Source organism: Pelodiscus sinensis, chromosome 21 (genome assembly GCF_052426305.1).
Source record: "Pelodiscus sinensis isolate ZL-2025 chromosome 21, ASM5242630v1, whole genome shotgun sequence".
NCBI classification, from domain to species: domain Eukaryota; kingdom Metazoa; phylum Chordata; order Testudines; family Trionychidae; genus Pelodiscus; species Pelodiscus sinensis.
In genome coordinates this window covers 22,685,182-22,703,477 of record NC_143072.1, presented here as the reverse complement: position 1 = coordinate 22,703,477, position 18,296 = coordinate 22,685,182, and the positions used below count along the sequence as shown (strand labels likewise).

Genomic DNA, 18,296 nt, shown 5'->3' with positions numbered 1-18,296 from the left:
TAAAAAATACAAATTAAATATCCTTAAATCAACTTAAGTTCTCATGCAGCTTTTTTTCTTTCTTTGCCTGTCTATAAATTTATTATAATTTATGGAAATATTTTTCATCTGTTTGTATCTATTGTGAAATGGAAGTTTATGGACACTTACCAATAAAAATATAATCCTTCCAAACCTAAATATATAGAGCTTCTTACTCACTTTCCAGAATGCTACCAGTTTAAGGATCAAAGATTTTTTTTTCTCTCTATTGCCAAGGGCAGCGTTTGAGTTAAGTGTATTTGTAGTATATTATCAGTTGTGTATCTAATATCTCTTCAATCTGAGAATTTATACCCTCCATCAGAGAGAATACAAAGTACTACCTTGTGACTGCAGAGTTTAATGGACGTTTTTCAAATGAGCAGTATAAATTATTATTCCAGGTGAAAATAGGTGTATTCAGAAGTTCTCCAACTTATATTTCTATTCGGTCTCTGAAACAGATTCATTTAGCTGTCCAATATATCAATTTTTTTTAAACAACCCACAAGCACTCTAGGTAAAAGAGTTTGTGTTCATTGCACACATGCTCCTTTGTTGCTAATATATATTCACCTCTCATTTGTAGAATACTCACCGAACCATAAATGACATGTGTACTTCATTAGCAGACGTAAGGATTTCCGCTTTGATATCACTGATGAAAATACTTCAAAATGTTGTAAAAATCAAATCAGGCCTCAGTGACTTGATTTTTTGGGGAGTGGAGAGTAGAGCAGCAGCAAAGTATTTTTAAATTCTTCATAATTAATTGCTCAGACCAACTCTGAATGCACAGTGAGATTGTTGAAAAGCCAATGACCTGATTAGACAACCGTCTGACCCTGGTACTTCTGAGCGGTTGTTGCTACTTGCAACATCTTTGCTATTAATTACCAACTTCTAGGAGGTGCTAGCGTATATTATATACAATACAGGTGCATTTTTAAAAAATATATAGCCCTATATTTGATAGGTACAGCTATCGTAATATTAGAAAAACTATGCACAAGCAACCTGTGAGCTTGGCAAATAGAGTAAAATTGTGTGCACTAGATCCAACTTGTGAATGACCCTGGATGTTTATTCTCTCTGACCTAGTTAGTTTGCAAGTGTTAAAACAATTATTTGTCTGGATCTGGCAGAGGATCTCAATCCAGCTACATTTCCTGCCATCCAGAGGTAGATCATATCAGAAGGTAAAAGGCCAACCCAATGCTCGTCGTGTATGAAAGGGTGTGTAGGTATTAAAATTTAGAGCAATTTCAACTTTAGGGGAGGCTTACTGTCGGCAGGAGACTGTGGTTAGTATAAATTCAGATCTGATGGCTCATATTTAGGTTTTGTTGCCTTAGGCACACACAGTGAGATCCTTAAAGTAGTCAAAGTGCCCATGTTTAGTATTTAAATATTGTTCTTACACTTGATTGCCATTTATCTTGAGGACCTTCCTTAACATTTAACTACTGATGACCTACCTGCAGCCCATATGGGTTCTATTTGTGGCCCACGAAACATTTTGTTTACCATTGTCAGATTCCACTGGTTTCTGTCTACTTTTTTTTCCTACTGATATTACTAAAGTAACATGCACATTAAGCAAGGGCACGAGGTAAGAGATGTGATGACTGCTTGTAACGTACGCTGTGAGAGCCGTGCACTCCCTCTGCATGCAACCAAAGCACTGCTACAGTTCGTTTGGCACACCCTGCAAGTTCTAGGTATGCAAGCACAGTTAGCAAAACTATCCTATCCTAGAACAAAAGACAGGACTATGCAGCACTTTAAAGACTAACAAGATGGTTTATTAGGTGATGAGCTTTTGTGGGCCAGGTCATCACCTAGAAACCATCTTGTTAGTCTTTAAAGTGCTACATAGTCCTGTTTTTATCCTAGCCTAGATGATTGTCTTGGTCACAAGAATCTTTTGGCTCACAGAGATGGAGGGCCACTTATGCATCCCACTCACTAGTCTAGGTTTCCCATAGCTGTATTAGACTGTCTAAAATTGTGCTCCTCTGGTTTCTAGTTTCATGCTGCTTCTATTTTTTATCCAATGAAAAATGCAATAATTTAACTGGATCTTTGGGAAACAATGCTCACCCTTACCACTAAGTGTCACTCTGAGCACAAGGTTGGAATGTAGTATGGTTTTAAAATAGAATATGGAAGAAGACTTACATGATCCTTCCAATAAGTCTTCATTTGCTTTTGAAAATAATGCTTTAAAAATAACAATTAACATGTAGTTCTGATGGGATTTAGAGACTATTTGGGCCATTCGGACATTTTTTTTCATTGTCCCATTGTTTCTTTCTGCTGTCAAAATAACTTCTCACGTATTACTAGTGTTTTCAAACAGAAAACTCAAGTAATATTCTTATTCAAGGAATTTATATAACTTGGGGTACGTCTACACAGCAGTGTTATTTCGGAATAACTGATGATGTTCCGAAATAACATAGTCCACGTCTCCACTACAAGCTGTTATTTTGATATAATGTCGAAATAATGTAGAGCTGGAGGATTTCTTACTCTCACTTCCATAACCCTCATTTTACAAGAAGTAAGGGAAGTCTAGGGTAGAGTGCTCCACCGTGGACTTTCTGCTGTGTGGACAGCGCCAAAAGCCGAAATAAGCTATTTTTACTTAAGCTATGCAATTGATGTAGCTGAAGTTGCATAGCTTATTTCTGCTTTAGCCTGCTCTGTAGATGTGTTCTTAGAGAAGTCTTTGTGCTGTTACAAAAAGTAATGAATGAGCTGTAAGTTGAACTTGTGACCATATGATTGCTTTGCAGTGCATGCTTTTGCGATGACTGACGCTAGGTGGAGCATTTGTTTGAATTATTGCTTGCGAATGATGTGTAGTGTTCAGCAAATCCTTGCCTCGTGAGTTGGTTTCAGTTCATCTCTGGCATAGAAATTGCAAAAGTAGTTGAAACAGACAGACAAAACAATTTCAGAATTATTACTCATTTAAAAAAAAAAACTTGTGCAGAAACAAAAGGTCAGTGGCCTTGTAGAGCTGATGATTAATTTTCTGTCATCTCTAATGTTGATGGCTAAGTGGGCGTGAATCCCTCATGGATCAGATATACGGAGGGAATCAATTTTAACTGTTGGATTTGCATGGAATTTTCAAAAAATGAATTTGTCTAATTACTGTTACAGCTAAGTGGAGGGACTGTTGAATAGGTTTTCACTGATAGTCCTGGTATGAAATAGAACAAACAGGAAATGTAAAAGTGCAACAAGAACCTCCAGGCCTGACCCTCAGTAGTAGAAGGCAGGAATGCATTGTGCGTGGATAAGGGAAGGGATGTTACATTCTTCAAAGCTTTCATATGTTGGGTTCGTCTCTGTAACGAAACCTCAGTGCAAAATCTTGTAATAAAAGAAAGGAAGTGACACTGCAGTAACTGCCGTGTACTACAAGTGATAAAAACAATCTCACGAAGACAGAAGATGAATTAAATGTGTTACGTCCCCCTTACAACCAAGGGAGTAGAAGGAAAGTGTTTAGATTTCTTCTCAGTCGGGGATTGGTGCAGTTTTGTGCTTGAATCAGTTCTGGGGTTAGTTTGATTGGGCCATGGGGTTAACGAGCTGCTCTTTCATGAGGTCAGTGGCTTGGAACTGAAAAAAGATCAGTTTGATCTGATCTAATCGTCAGGTTTGTGAACTGAGGATTTAAAATCCAAACATCTTGTGCAATACCCGCTGCTTAATACTATTGCCATTCAAAAACTGTCAGGCCCCCCAAAATCATGAGATTGCCTTGAAATGATGAAATTTTAAACAAACAACAGATGTGAGGTTTCTTCTTGTTTTGCTTTTGGGTTTTGAGCCTTTAAGATACAGACCTTTTTTGGGTATACATAGCAGGATAATCTTATTTTTCCTTAAGTGAACTGTGCAATTCCTATGTAATCATCTGACTCCAGGAGCTGGGCTTTTAAGAACACCAAATATCCCAAAGACTCTTGCTAAAACTGCAGGAGTTGGTAACACTGGCGAAGGATTTTGTCCAATTGTGTGGTAATTTTGTGAAGTGGCCACACTCTTTGTGAGCACCACCAAACTTGTTTTCAGTTCTACCGACAAAGTTACCGTTTGGGTAATTTTGCAAGCCCCATATGTTCACCCGCCTTTCCAGCTATTGCCTGTGAAAACAAATATTTTTTAAAGGCTTCCAGAATGGCTGCCTCCATTTTGTTGTTCATGTATAAAACATTGCTATCAAATTATTGCTTCACAGGCTCTTTTTACTTAATCTCCACTACTTTGTAAGGATTCTTACCCATTGCATGAGGAGCCTTCAAAATTATTGTTAGCAATTAATTAGATTGATGGGTTCCATGTGTGTAGAAAAATGTGAGGAACAAAGAACTTGCTTCTTTGGCAATATGTGTGTCTTCTCCTCTCTCCCCCCCCCCCCCCCCACCCCCCGCATGCAATTCTTCTGGTTGAAGAAAATGTCCTTTTCCAGTTGGCATCGTTCTTCAGTTTGCATGTCTGCTTACAAACCTAGAACAAATTAAAGAAGGGTCAGTGCTGTCCTGGCCAATATTGCAGAACAGATTACTCTTGTTGACCAGGTAAGATAGTTAAAAGAAAAATGTATGGTGAATACTGGTCATGATTAAAAAATATCTTGAAATGGAGCCTGTTTGCATGAGATTTTTTCATGATTTTGTCTCATTTGTTTCCTTCATGCCTTTAAAACCAACTTCCTTAGCTGTCCTAATCTAGTTACAGTGAACTGGAACACATGGATCAACAGGGACCTTAAGTTAATTCTATCACTGGTTGATGGCAACTCCTCATTAATTTGCACATGGGCACAAGTCTGCTTGATGCTGGCAGCATTTAGACTAGTAACACAACTATGCATTGCAAGAGTCCTAGTAGATTAAACTGTGTGCCATGCTACCAATTTAATTGAGTAAATTTCTTATTCTGATTTTCTTAAGTCTTCTCTCCATGTGAAATCCTTAAGCAAGAAAGCAAAATACTATTTTGAGAACCAAAATGACTTTGAATTTCAGTGTCAGTGTCTATAAGATGCTAGTATAGCCAGCAGCAGTGACTTGGAGTTCTAGATAGTGAAGGAGGCTAGTAAATGCTTGGCATGATATTTTGCTCCTTCAAAGATTGACAAGCTGCACATTTTAAACTCTATGAAAAAAAGTTTTTGTTTTTATTTACTCAGTTCTGTTCTGCATTTTGCCTGCAATTCAAACTGCTTTGCTGGGAGACCCTACAATAATAAACTTAGTATATTGTGTTTTCACAGTCATTCACACATCTTGTTATTTCTCTATTCTGTTCCCATGTGCAGGCCTGAATTTTGTATGTTTCATGTCACTCTTTGCTCACAAGAACAGGGCAGAGAGAAGGCACAGCATAACCCTGTAAACCATGTTACAGCTGGAAAGGCTCAGAGTAGATTTTATCACAGCATCAGTTTGAATTAATATTGTAATGTGCTCTTCACTGATTATAAAAATATATCGGTGGTTAAAAGGGAGTGGGAGAATGCAGGCATCATGACAGATGGGTGTTGAGGGAGGACCAAACAGAGTATAAACCATCCCTTGCCTCGCATTCCAATTCTGCCTATGTGGGATCAAAAATCCGCTTGTAACTGCTAGTGTGTGTGTGTGTGTGTGGGGGGGGGATAAGTATTCTTGTAAAATGGCTATATTTTGTTTTAATATGTTAAAGCTGGTGTTACTCCTGGTATTAACACCATGGCTATGCTGCATGTTTAATGGCACCACATGCATCATCCCCTGATGACTCTTGTTCAGTCATATTTGGAGTTTGTTTATCATCTGGGATTTCCATTAACCATACTCTGTGGGGTGGGGGGGACTTTACTGAGGTGGGAAGAGAAAAGTGCTAAATTAATGGCTCCCAAAGTAAAATGAGTGCAAAGATGGAAAAACAAAACTAGCACATCAAAGATATCCCAAACAATTCGATGTATGCTTGGAAACCTTAAGAAGCTCCAAGTTGAGAAAATTACTTTGTTCTTAATTCCTGCTTAACAGTTTGTGTTGCAGCTCAGATAATGTGACTCCCTAGGCATTCCTGGGCCCTACTGATATGCAGACAGACTGGGTTGATTACAGAAGCGTTTAAAAAAAAAAAAAAAACCCACCCTTCCCAGAGTCAAATCTACACATGCTTACAGTCTGTACTTGTTAGATGAATATGGACTGGCAACTTGTCTGATTCCAAGTTTTTGTCGTTGGGGGTGAAAATGCTTTGGCTTTATTAGCCAACTATCTCTGTGCCAGTTTTCCTTTTTAGTCACATCTGAACTGAACAGTTTTCTGTGTGTTTAGCTGCCTGCCAGTCCTTAAGATAAAAGGTGCTGTAAGTTAGTCTTGCTTTCCTGAGAGGTATAATGACTTAGTAGATAAGTATGAGATGAGTCGCAGGCAGTGGCAAAGCTAGCAGGCTGTTTCCCATGAGAAACTAGCTCTTGTTTTTCTTATTTATCTTAAATCAAATATAGAATGACCCGTTTTCCCCATTTAGTGTCAGGGTTGAGTCTTGTATCAAGTACTAAAAATTCCTTATCCAAGGAAGAAAACAAGTTTCTAGCCCACCAGAACGCATTCAGTGTAATCTTCCATCTCCTGTGGAAGTTGTATAATTTTTCCTAGACATGTACTTTTAGCTCTACTTGTAAAATGTTTTACATCTTCCTACATATAAATGTTAAAATCCAACCTAATTGTATTTGTCAGGCTACTGTTATTTCATCAATATGAATTATCTGTAAAGGGAGAGACGTAGGTTTATTCACTTGATACGCTAGTTGATGCTCCATAATTTTGTTCATAGAATAAATATCAAAATAATTAACATAGAAATTACCAGAGATATTTCTTTGAATACTTAGTCGTTCATGTCCCCATACCTTGCATACTTTCTAATACAATGAATGTGCTGATATTTTTAAGAATGTGATTGACTTTTTTACACTGAAATACATATCCTTAATTTTATGATCCTCCCCCTCATTAGGGAGAAAGTAGTAAAAAAAAAAATCTTCTAATTGCTTCTATTTAAATATATTTTGTGCTTATTTGGAAATCTGTGCTTTCTGGAGACTTTAAATGTTGTCTTTCAAAATAACTTAGTACCCTAGAAATTACGATGGGTATATACTAACTTTGGTGATTGATCAAAGCATTGAACTGAAAATGAATCTATGGCTAGAAATGTATCCATGAGTTTAAAATAAAGCCCCTTTTATAACAAATCAGGGCTCTTTAGATAACGATTCCCAAATTTCCCTAAATTACTTTTGCCCAAAACAGATTTGCATCCAGTCCTTACTGTTGTTGATCACACCTTGTCTCATTTGATTTATAAATTGCACAAATAATTCTAAGAAATCACATTCCAGCCTAGCCACAGGCTCCTGCTGGTCGTGGAGAGAAATGTTTCTCCCCCGAATCAGCAGAAGACCACTGACTCAGATGTTTTTGTCCTTGTCCATGCTTGCCCCTGCAATTAAAAAGGTGCAAAAAAAAGTTGGGGGGAAGTGGAGAGAATTTGTTGATTAGGATATCATTTAAATTGACATTTTAATTATTCCTCTTGCCTCTACTAGTTTTGCTGTTGCTTATGTAATGTAATGGGGTACTGAAGGGATTTTTAAATGTATATCCATTTAAATATGGGCCTAAAATTAAACTCATGCAGCAGATATTTCTTAATAGGATACAGTATATCTACCTACCATAAAAATGAAGTGAAATTTGGAAAAGCCATTAGTATCTTTTTAAAAAAAGAAAATTTAGTAAGTGTACATGGGTACATGTGAGAAATAAAAGTAAAAAACTTTAAGGATTAATATTTAGACTCAAAGAACAAACAAACAAAAAAATTACCCAACCAAAAAAACAACCCACTTGAAAAAAATAGGCTGGTATTTTCAGAGGAGCTGTGCATTGTCATTGCATTGAAAGCCAATGGGAATTGGGTACCAACTCCCAGTTGTGTCTGTGAGAATCTCCCCACCTACAAAGCTTAACTAATCATTATTGCTAAATGTAAAATAAAATGTCCAGCTGTTTTTGTTGAACATTTATTGTATGATCTTACTATAGCTCTGGTTATGCCAAACCTAGTCTTGTGAGATTCCAGGAGAAGTTATGGACTTGTGGACCAAGGCATTAGACATGTATAATAGAGGCTTGTTTTTGGAGAATAGATATTGTATGTGGGCTTTGCAGGTCTGAACTGGAATAAAAGCAGATGTCAAAAATATCACATGCAGCCTGCCAAACCATGGTATGTTGTCCAGTTGACTTTATTTAAAGCAGGAGAGCTCATTTGTGTTAAGTAAAAGGCACAAGATTGTTCTGCCTCCCTTACTCAACTAATTCTGAATTTGAGTACTTCACACTTGACCATTATTCTAAATGAATCTTGTACATTTTATTTATTATTCCAGTGAAAATGTGGTCTCTGTGGGTTCCATATTTTCAAATTTTTTCCATTATAGAATTGTTTGCATTTCAGTGGGGGAGTTGTGCTAAAGTGGTTTATTTGTCAGGTAGGTAGAGCTGTGTTCTGAAATGTTTTTCCATGGCTGCTTCGTGCTTTAGGATTTTTTTTCCATTTGCAGACTTCAGTTGTTGAAACTGTCAAAGCTGGGCAAATAAAATGATGTGTATTTGAGACCATTAAAAGATTCAAGATATGACAACACTTGTTAAAAGAACTGAGGGAGTGGCAAGTTCCTAAATAGTAAATGGGGGTCATGTGGGTGGGTGGTTTGCTTTAACATTTATTTTTAATAGTACAGGCAGTCCCCGGGTTACGTACAAGATAGGGACCGTAGGTTTGTTCTTAAGTTGAATTTGTATGTAAGTCGGAACTGGTACATATTGTAGGGGAAACTCTAGCCAAACATTTCTCCAGAGCTCAGTTTTATTCTCCCATACCTCACTTCCCTCAGTCCTTTATTCTTAAGCTGAGGTGTCTGCTGAGAAAAGCCGCTCCGCGTCTCCCTGGTCTGCTGGGGGGGGGGGGGCCGCTAGCTTCGCGTATCTCTGGTCTGCTGTGGGGAAGCAGCTAGTGCGGGGTTGCCTCACCCCGTTTGTAAGTAGGGATCCGGTGTAAGTCGGATCCATGTAACCCGGGGACTGCCTGTACACTATTATGTTTTCCTGTTGTGCCTAAGTTTAAAAAGTAGGCTTCCCCAGGCAGAGTCCTATCTTAAATTGTCCATCAGCATTCATTTCAAAATCTCAGCCATTGAGATCATGGTCATTTCACTTATGAAACTGTGGCAGAAGACTTGACTGTGCTAACACTTGTACTTTTTTTTCTTATACTGCTATAAGCTTGAAACTAACAGGTTCTGCACTTGCAGTCTTTCATCACAACTGGCTGCAGTTACATTATGCTGCAGTATGTTTTCTAAATTTTGTGGAACTGAGAATCATACTTCTTGATTCATACACCATAGCCTGGTAAACTTGGCAATGAACTTGCCCTTACCCTCAAAAGACCATGTGAAATGGCACTTCAGATTTAACACACACACTTGACTTTGGGGTTTTCCTCCATGCAAATTTCCAGCTGAGGAGAATGATGTTGAAGTTTTGAATAGCTGGTAACTACAGCTTGAGGCACAAGGCCTTAAAAGGTGTTTCAATGCATGAAGCTATTTGTGTATGGGAGGGGTGGGAATATCAAGATTCTTTGAAATACTAGGGCATATCAGGAAAGGGATGGTCTTGTGGTTAAGACACTGGTTTAGGACTCAGATCTGGGTTCATTTCCTAGTTCTGCTGTCTAACCCTGGACAAGTTGCTTAATCTTTTCTGGGGTTGGTTCTCCATATATTTAAAAAAAGGATACTTTCTTTGTCTTTTCCTTTGTCTGTCTTGTCTGTTTAGATTGTAAACTCTTTGGGGCAGGGACTGTCTCTTAACTGTAGATACTTACGAGGTCTACCCAAAGAGACTTTTAATCAGTATTGCAATATAGATCATTAGTAATTTTTTTACCCGTCTGCAGTCTCTTTGCCCTACAAAATCAAAATAATTACTTGGTATTTAATAAGTCTGAATGTGCTCTCCCATAAACTTTCTTTTGTGTGATTCTCCATCCCTAAAGGTTTTTAAGTCTCGGCTTGTCAAAGCGCTGGATGGGATGATTAAGTTGTGATTGGTCCTGCCTTGGGCAGGAGGCTGGACTCGATGACCTCCTGAGGTCTCTTCCAGCCCCATGATTCTATGATTCATTTGATGTAATTGCTCCTAATTTACCATGAGATCAGAACTATGACTTTATTTAAATATAATTAAGAAATTGTTCAAGATAGTGTCTGTTGAACATAAGGTCAATAACAAGGACAGGTAGAAATAAAAAGGACTGGCTTGACAGGGAAGTGGGAATTTTCTTGTTACAGCAGCCTGTAAGTTACCATGTGAAAATTAGAACAGACCAGATATTTTTGACATTACTAAATGTTGTAATTCCATTAGGTTCAGAGAAACTGCTAAGAGTGAACACAATAAAAAATCCACCTCCCAAAATCTAGAAAAACTCAGTAAGTTGCTCATTCTCATAGATTGCTCATTTTCACTTTAAGGCTAGAGTGATCTTCTACTCTGACTTCTTTGCCTAATATAGTTCATAAAATTTTATCTAGTAATTTTTGCAGCAAGCCCATAAACTCTCCCAAATAGCCTCTGGTACCTGTATTAAAAATGCCATATAACGGGAAATAGACCTGTCTAAGCACTAAGAATTGTGCATCGGGGGCTTTCTCTTGTTCCCATTATCGGTACATTCTCAGATTTATTTTCTGTATAATAAATGGTAATTTTGATTTGATTTTTTTTCTACTGTGATTCCCTGATGCTCTAATAGACTCTGACTCACTTAAGGAAAAACCACAAAGGAAGATATTAGCAGAATGTCTCCCAAAATGATAACCAAAACCAACTGTGTAATTAATAGCAGACTGAAGACTGAACAATATGTGCTATGTATGTAAACAATTGATTATGAATTTATTCTGCTGAGGCTAAGACGAAGCTATCTTTATTAAAATAAGATTTTTTGGAAACTTTCAAAACAGTTTATACAATTTGAGCATGTTGCTGAGAAACAGATGGTAGGTGATTTTTTTTTTAGCTGATTCTTTGTTTTAAAACTCCTGATGTCCAGCATAAGAATAAGTCTGAACTATTTGCACAGACTGATAATAATTTTACTACAGTACTTTATAGACATACCATGGCAGTTGGTTCCATTGTTTAACTGCACTTAAGTTCTTGTACTCATTTGAAGTCAGATGTACCTGAGATTTGGCTTCAGTAAAACACCTTTGTCACCTTTAATTTAACGCAGAGTTGTCTAGAAGTCTAATAAAACTTAATTCTATTAATGATGATACTTAGCACTTGTACAAGAGTTGAGCTTTAAAGCATTTTAAAAACAATCTTCTGAGCATCTCAGTTGACCCATTCTATTTTACAACACATTAGGAAACTAAAGTAAAAGAACTGTGACTCGCACACGAGATTACTGGCATACTAATTGATGTCTAAGGCAGTGGTGGGCAACCTGCGGCCCGAGGGATTCTCTGTGCAGTAAGGATGTAAGAGTGTAGTCAATTAACCAATAAGCAAAAGCTTATAGGTTAGTGCTATAGACTACATGCATTCCCCCCCACCCTTACCAGTAAATTTTTTAGCAGGCTGGCCAGCAGCTTAGCTCAGTCCTGGCTCGTGCCAGGTCCGGGACCCTCCCCTGCTGTGGCTCTGCATTTAAAGTGTAATAGGAGCCGGGCGGGCAGGCAGCCTCGCCCAGTTCTGTCTTGCCCCAGGAACGGGAGCTCAGGTCCCCACCCCAGACAGGGGCTTCTGCCACCCTGCTCTGCTGCTTTTGTATATGAGGCAGCAGTGCGGGGTGACAGGCAGCTGGTCTGCGAGGGGAGCTGGTTTTAAAATTGGCTCCCCTCGCAGACTAGCTCCTGTCTGGCACCCCACACTGCTGCCTCTGATACAGAGGAAGCAGCATGGAGTAACAGGGAGCTCCTCGGGAGTGGGGCCAGAGCGCACTGTCTGCTGGTCCCACCCTGGGGACTGCAGAATAGTCAAGTAACGGATAAGAATTCATGAGGTTAATTGACTGTTCAATTCACTGATATTTAACATCCCTAATGTGTAGCTTGCAAGATGTTTTGGTTACCATTACATATGTACAGAGTTGCCCGATTCCATTGGTTTCTGCCCATGTCATTTTTTCCCCCATCCGTATTACTAAAGTACCACACTTGTGAAGCAAAGACACACAAAGTGGGGTTCATGCTTATTGCATGCAGCATTGACTGTGAAAGCTATGTGTTCCCCTTGCATCCTCTCAAAGCGCTGCTGTGGTTCTGTTGGCACACCCAGGAAATTCTAAGTATGCACGTGCAATTAGCAAAACTACTCTGTCCTGGGGACCGTCTTGGCTGTAACACTCTTGCAGCCCATTGAAATGGAGGAGGGCCACTTATGCAGCCCACTTGCTAACCTAGGTTGCTCATGGCTGGTCTAAAGAAAAGAGTGTAGAGAAGAGGAAGAACACTTCAAAACATTGTCAGGCCCAGCTAGGCTCTAAACCTAGGTTTTGTAAAACCTGGTTTTTTTTGTAAAACTGAAATCAGTAGAAACATTTCAAATATGTTTAAAAGATCCAATACAAAGAATTGCTCTATTTTTGGTTAGGGCATAAGGATTTCTTTGCAGTATTTGCATCTCAATCACAGGCAGCTCTGTGCCTGAGGAACTACTCAGCTTTACTAATTGCTCATGGGGAATTGAATGAGAAAAATTGGCTAAAAGTATACTTGTGGGAGGGAGTTAAGTTCTTCCAGTGTTAACTCTACAGAGTTTGCCATTGGCGGCCAAGAGGAGCCGCAGGAACCAGCAGGATCAGGTCACACTGTTTCCCACGACTCTGCTTGTCTGCCAGTCATAAACCACAGCCAATGGGAAATGTGAGGCTCCGTGTCTGCGGAGCCAGTAAGTAAATAAACCCAAGTGGCCCAATAGCAGCTGTCTCAGAGTGGGTCACTTTGAGAAACATTGCTGTACAGTGTTACATGTTTCCTTGCCTGCGTTATTAGTATTTTAATTTTGTAGTCCCTTAAAACTGAAACAGGAGCTCTAACGGAGATCTTATGTTTGGAGTTGGATGTTTATTCACTTGTATGAATCTGAAAGCTATGACCATTGTGTCCAACATTATGTACCATATGTAAAGTCAAGTGTGGCAGTCCACTTTCCGTATGCATTTTCCGTATGATAGGTTTCCTATTAACAATATTATTTAGAGTAGCTATTGTATAATGCTCACAAAATGTATTGAAAATGTCTTGTTTGATGTATTTTCCAGGGTCCACACATAGCATCAGTTACACTTGCTGCTTATGAATGTAACTCGGTTAATTTTCCTGAACCACCATACCCTGATCAGATTATCTGCCCTGATGAGGAGGGGATTGAAGGATCCATCTCTTTATGGACCATAATCTCAAAAGTCAGGCTAGAGGCCTGCATGTGGGTAAGGTTTAATTTATACAATTTTACCTAAAATAAATAAGGTGGTGCTGGCTTTTGCTGACAGAAGCGATGTATAATTATTCACACCGTAAGCATGATTTGCTGATTTGACTTTAGATATCTGTATAGGATCTGAACATCTTCAAAATGTATTCAACAGGAGCAGCTGAAAATAATTGGCTTCATTTTTATCAGCTCCGAGAAAGGTTTAAGGAAAGAAAGAGTGCTTCTATTTTGTTATAAGATTTTCTTCTTCAGAGTCTTATAAAAGTCAGCTCTGTTTCCAAAGATAACTATTTTTTTCTAGGTTCTTTAATGGAAAATGCATGACATTTACGAGGAACTCAGTGCAAAAGACAGGTTTTGAAAGGAGATTCTTTGCCCAGCTGTGCTTGCAGATTAAGGGCTGAATGCTGTGAGCAGTTAGGCAAGTGAGCAACTTCATTCATCTTTGAATACCCTTCAAAGTCCATAGGCCTGTTCATGTGAGTGAAGTTATTCACGTGTGTTGGAAGGATCGGGTCCTAATGTTATATTAAAAGTAGCCTGATCACATTTTGTGTGTTGCATTGAAATTAAAAATCCATGTTTTCCTGATTGAAAACATTCGCTTAGAGCAAAAACAAAAAAAGGTTGGCTGCTAAACACTGAAGCACACTTAGGAATGGATTTAGTGAGGTGGATGTGGGTGCTTGTCACTGGAAATGCACTCCGATCTTACTTCAGCATTCACTTCTTTGACTTTTTAAAAATTTGCTTATTGAAGAATAGTGGCAAGCTAAAATGTTTTTCCCCATAAAACATAAGCTATGTTGAAAAGAAATTTACACACACACAACTGTTGTTAACTGCTTCTATGCCAAAAGGCTTCATTTTACTACTGATGATGACTTCCTGCTCTGACTATTGATTAAATTATTAAATGCTTGGTTTTCAATTTCAGATGTGGGAGATGGAATGGGATCCCTATAATATACAACATTTGATCTTTTCTAACTTGTTTCTGGAAGCCTAAAGGTGTGAAAATAACCAAAATGTAAAGAGTCTAATTGGTGTTATTACAGCTTTAAAACTTATCAGTGACCCTATCGCCAACAAAGAAATTAAATCTAGATCACACGTGTTACAGGTTTATAAGTAAAAATATTTACAGAAATCATACAATGCTACTGCTTCAGAACTATGTTTGAAAAATAGTTAACTAACTGAAAATCTCCTATACACAAGCTTCTATAAGGCAGTAAGGGCATGTTTAGACTACATTCTTTTTTCAAAAGAGGGATGTAAATTAGACAGATCGAAATTGCAAATGAAGCTGGGATTTGAATTTCTCTCGCTTCATTTGCAGAACGGTGGCTGTGCGTTCTTTCAAAAAAGGGCTTTTCGAAAGGGACACTGCCGTCTAGACATGGTTCTTTCCGGGGGGGGGGGGAACCCTTTTTCGAAAGATCCTGTACTCCTCTAGACAGCGGTTTTACTTTCGAAACCCCCTTTTTCGAAAACGCGTAGCTGCCATTATGCAAATGAAGCAAGGGAAATTAAAATCCCAGTTTCATTTGCAATTTCGATGTAATTTATATCTCTTTCAAAAAAGGGATGTAGTCTAGACATGCCCTAAGTTCAGAATCTCTTTCGTTCTTTGTTGTTTCTCACTGCTCTACATCATAGTCTTTATGAAGTGATAAGAATGTCATTTAAAATAAAGTTCTAGGGTTGCAAAGAAAATGTAGCTCAGGATAAATGTGCTTGCTGCACATCTTTGTGAATGTATAAAATTACTGATCTAAACTGAAAATTAAGTAGCTTAGAAATTAACACAGGGTCCAAGGCATGCAACTATCTTGAGCCTTGAGAGAGAATAAGTGGTACCTTAGAAGGTATCCCTTAGTACGGCTTGCTTGTTCAGACCAGGGGAATTATGAGACTGAGAAACCCAAAAGTTTTGTGTAATTTCCTCTTTCTTCCTACCCTCCTCCAAATATATTTCCTACCTTTTTATTAAACTTCGTCTGCGAAGCTGCTCCCAGGGGCAAATCTTCCAGTTTGTCATTATGGTATCTAATATAATATTATGCTTTCTTGGACTATTTCTTTAGTACTTAAAATTTGCTTGTTAATTTCCTGTAGATCAAATCAAATTTGCAGCTGCTGCTGCTTCCATTGTTTGTTTCTCTTTTGTCTTTACTCCAGTTTACTTTTATAGAAACCACAGAAGAATTCTCGTCCTGTCACTGTTAAATCCAACATCCTTTTATGTGGAACACAATACTAAACTCTTGCAAAGGAAGTAAATGGATCGATGATTTTAGTAACTCAAAATCTGGCAAATAAATAGCAACATTAGTTTTTCTCCTTCCAAACTGAAACCAAGGGAAGAGTAGGTTGATTTTTTTGATTAGCGTATGATTATAGGAAACTAACTCATGAACACTAAAAAGTTATGAACTACCAATTCCTAGTTCTCTCTAAAATCAGAAATTGTCAGTACAGTTCTGAATTTGAAATGCAAAGGAGCTATTGGAAGGTGCCTCATTGAATGAGCCAGGATTGGAAGTGTTTGACACAGCTTCCTAGAGTCCAGTGAGGGAGTGGTGCAACATTAACTATCTAAAAAAGCCTGGTGTTCAGTAATGTGTAGTCCTGTGGCTTGGCTCTAATGTGGATGTTGCCTCATACTACTTGATCAAAAGATGACAAGATGGTGGCCGTGATAGGACCCATACTGGTGATGTATGAAAGCTGCAGAAATTCAGAGGTTCTAAAAGGGAACTTGTTGGGGATGGTGGATAGGAGATGTTCACCTTCTATCTCGCTATTACAAGTGCTCCTCAAATCTTGTACTCAAGGAGTTCTGTCCTCAAGGGCATCCATTCCGAGAGCTAAAACATGTGGACCAGTTTCAGCTACATTTTTTTTAAACCAGATGCAACTTCACTGAGGTGAGCAGTTGTACCACTTTCTCCCTCCTCCCTTCTGGCAGTGACAGATATTCCTATTGATAATGAGAATTATTAGGTCTAAATATCAATCTGTCGCTAAGGAATTTTAATCCGATTATGCAAAGTCAGGTACATTCCCAATCTGTATAAAATGGGCATCACTAGTCCTGGCTTGCAGAAGGTGTTTTTAAAGGACTTGCAGCCTGCAGAGGTAGGCCAATTTTCAGCTCTTGCCACCTCACAGAAGCTAGGAATTGAATAGCACCTTAAATGTGTTGATGCTTTTTTGTGTTTTTGTTAGACGGTATCTGGAAAGGTAAAAATGTATATAACCTGTCAGGATAGGTGTCTTTACCAAGATAAGGTTTTAAAGACGCTTTCGAGCTGACTAGTTTCACATTTTAACTGTATGTGTTTGTGAAATAATGTTGATTTGCACTTGCCTTTCTAATTCCTTGTTTATCTGGGGAAACTATTATTAAAATTTCCATCTGAAATTTGCTTAGAAACTGCTGTGTTTGCAAAAGGTAGTATATAGTTGCTGCTTTGGATCACTTAAATGCTTCCTTTTTTACATATTAAGGCAATCTGTCTTGAGTAGATGTGGAATCATGTGATCTTGTGCTTTTCAGATGTTTTGTAATAAAGACCTTGTGATTTAACCAATTTAAGGAAAGTTCACTTCCAGTACACCCATGTGAATCTTTCCCTTGGTTACCAAAATGAAGCCAAAGTAAATTGGCTCATTGTTATGAAGCAAGCACTATTTCTGTGGTTCTTGCACTGCCTTGAACATAATTCCAATTGATTTTTCTGAAAAATAGCTACAATTGTTTTCAAGCTTAACTTTCTATGATTAGAAATAGTTTTGTTTTGGTGATGTTGCATTCATGTAATGTGTTACACATGTGGACAATAGGAAGAGAAACATATGAGGGGTATTTATTTATACACTATACAAACAGGGCATTTTTAAGAGTTTGCCTACTAGTACAAATAATGTGTTTTATAGTGTTTTAAATCAACCTGTTGATTTAGAATATACAAAATGGTTGGCATAGCCCCTGCATAAAGCTGCATACAGAATATGAACAAAGGAAACTGAAGGGCTTTATGCTGCTTAAAGGAACATATAAGCGTTTGTCACCTGCTAATGGTTCTTAGTCTGAAGAGACATCTGTGTTGGAAAAGTACTAGACCTCAGTCACACAAAGCACCCAACTATTGTGCTATTACCTGACTTACATTTAAACCATTTGCATTTAATCCAAGTTCCTGTTTCATTAACCTCTGTTTATCTGTATGTCTAATACTTTTTTTTTGGTAACTAAAGCTGTATTTACCCATAAGTTTGAAATGAGTCATTTGCTGTCCTGAGAGAAATCATTTTCCTGCAGTGAAAAGGAACTCTCCTTTGATTCTTAATGCTCTTGGCTTTCTTGACCCCATATTGTGGCCTGACAGCACCATTGGAACTGGTGCCGAACCAGAGAATTTGCCAATCCATGGGAGTTCAATATTGTCTACCAGCATTACCAACACTTACACTGCTTCCTGGGCTCTTCGTGGCAGGGCGGGAGGAGACTTCGTGCTCCCCCTGGCCCCACTCCCAAACCCTGACTGGCCATCGGGGGTGGCTTGGGGGAACGTGTAGTCTCCCCCCTCCCTGCCAGGAGTGCACTCCTTGGAGGGTGAATGCAGGGTGGAAGGAGACTCAGTGCACTCCTCCTGCCCCCTT

General features: G+C 38.5%; 1 protein-coding gene across 5 annotated transcripts in view; it reads left to right on the top strand.

Annotated features, from left to right (window-relative positions):
• Positions 1-18,296, top strand: part of VMP1 (vacuole membrane protein 1) — a 112,493-nt gene that overhangs the window by 28,307 nt on the left and 65,890 nt on the right. For all 5 annotated transcript variants that reach the window (XR_016347677.1, XR_016347678.1, XM_075904706.2 and 2 more), the window contains one exon: positions 13,453-13,620. Coding sequence is in view for 3 of the 5 variants with exons in the window: in XM_075904706.2 (XP_075760821.1) it covers positions 13,453-13,620 (168 nt within the window). In the remaining 2 variants the exon portion in view is untranslated. The remainder of the gene's footprint in view (positions 1-13,452; positions 13,621-18,296) is intronic.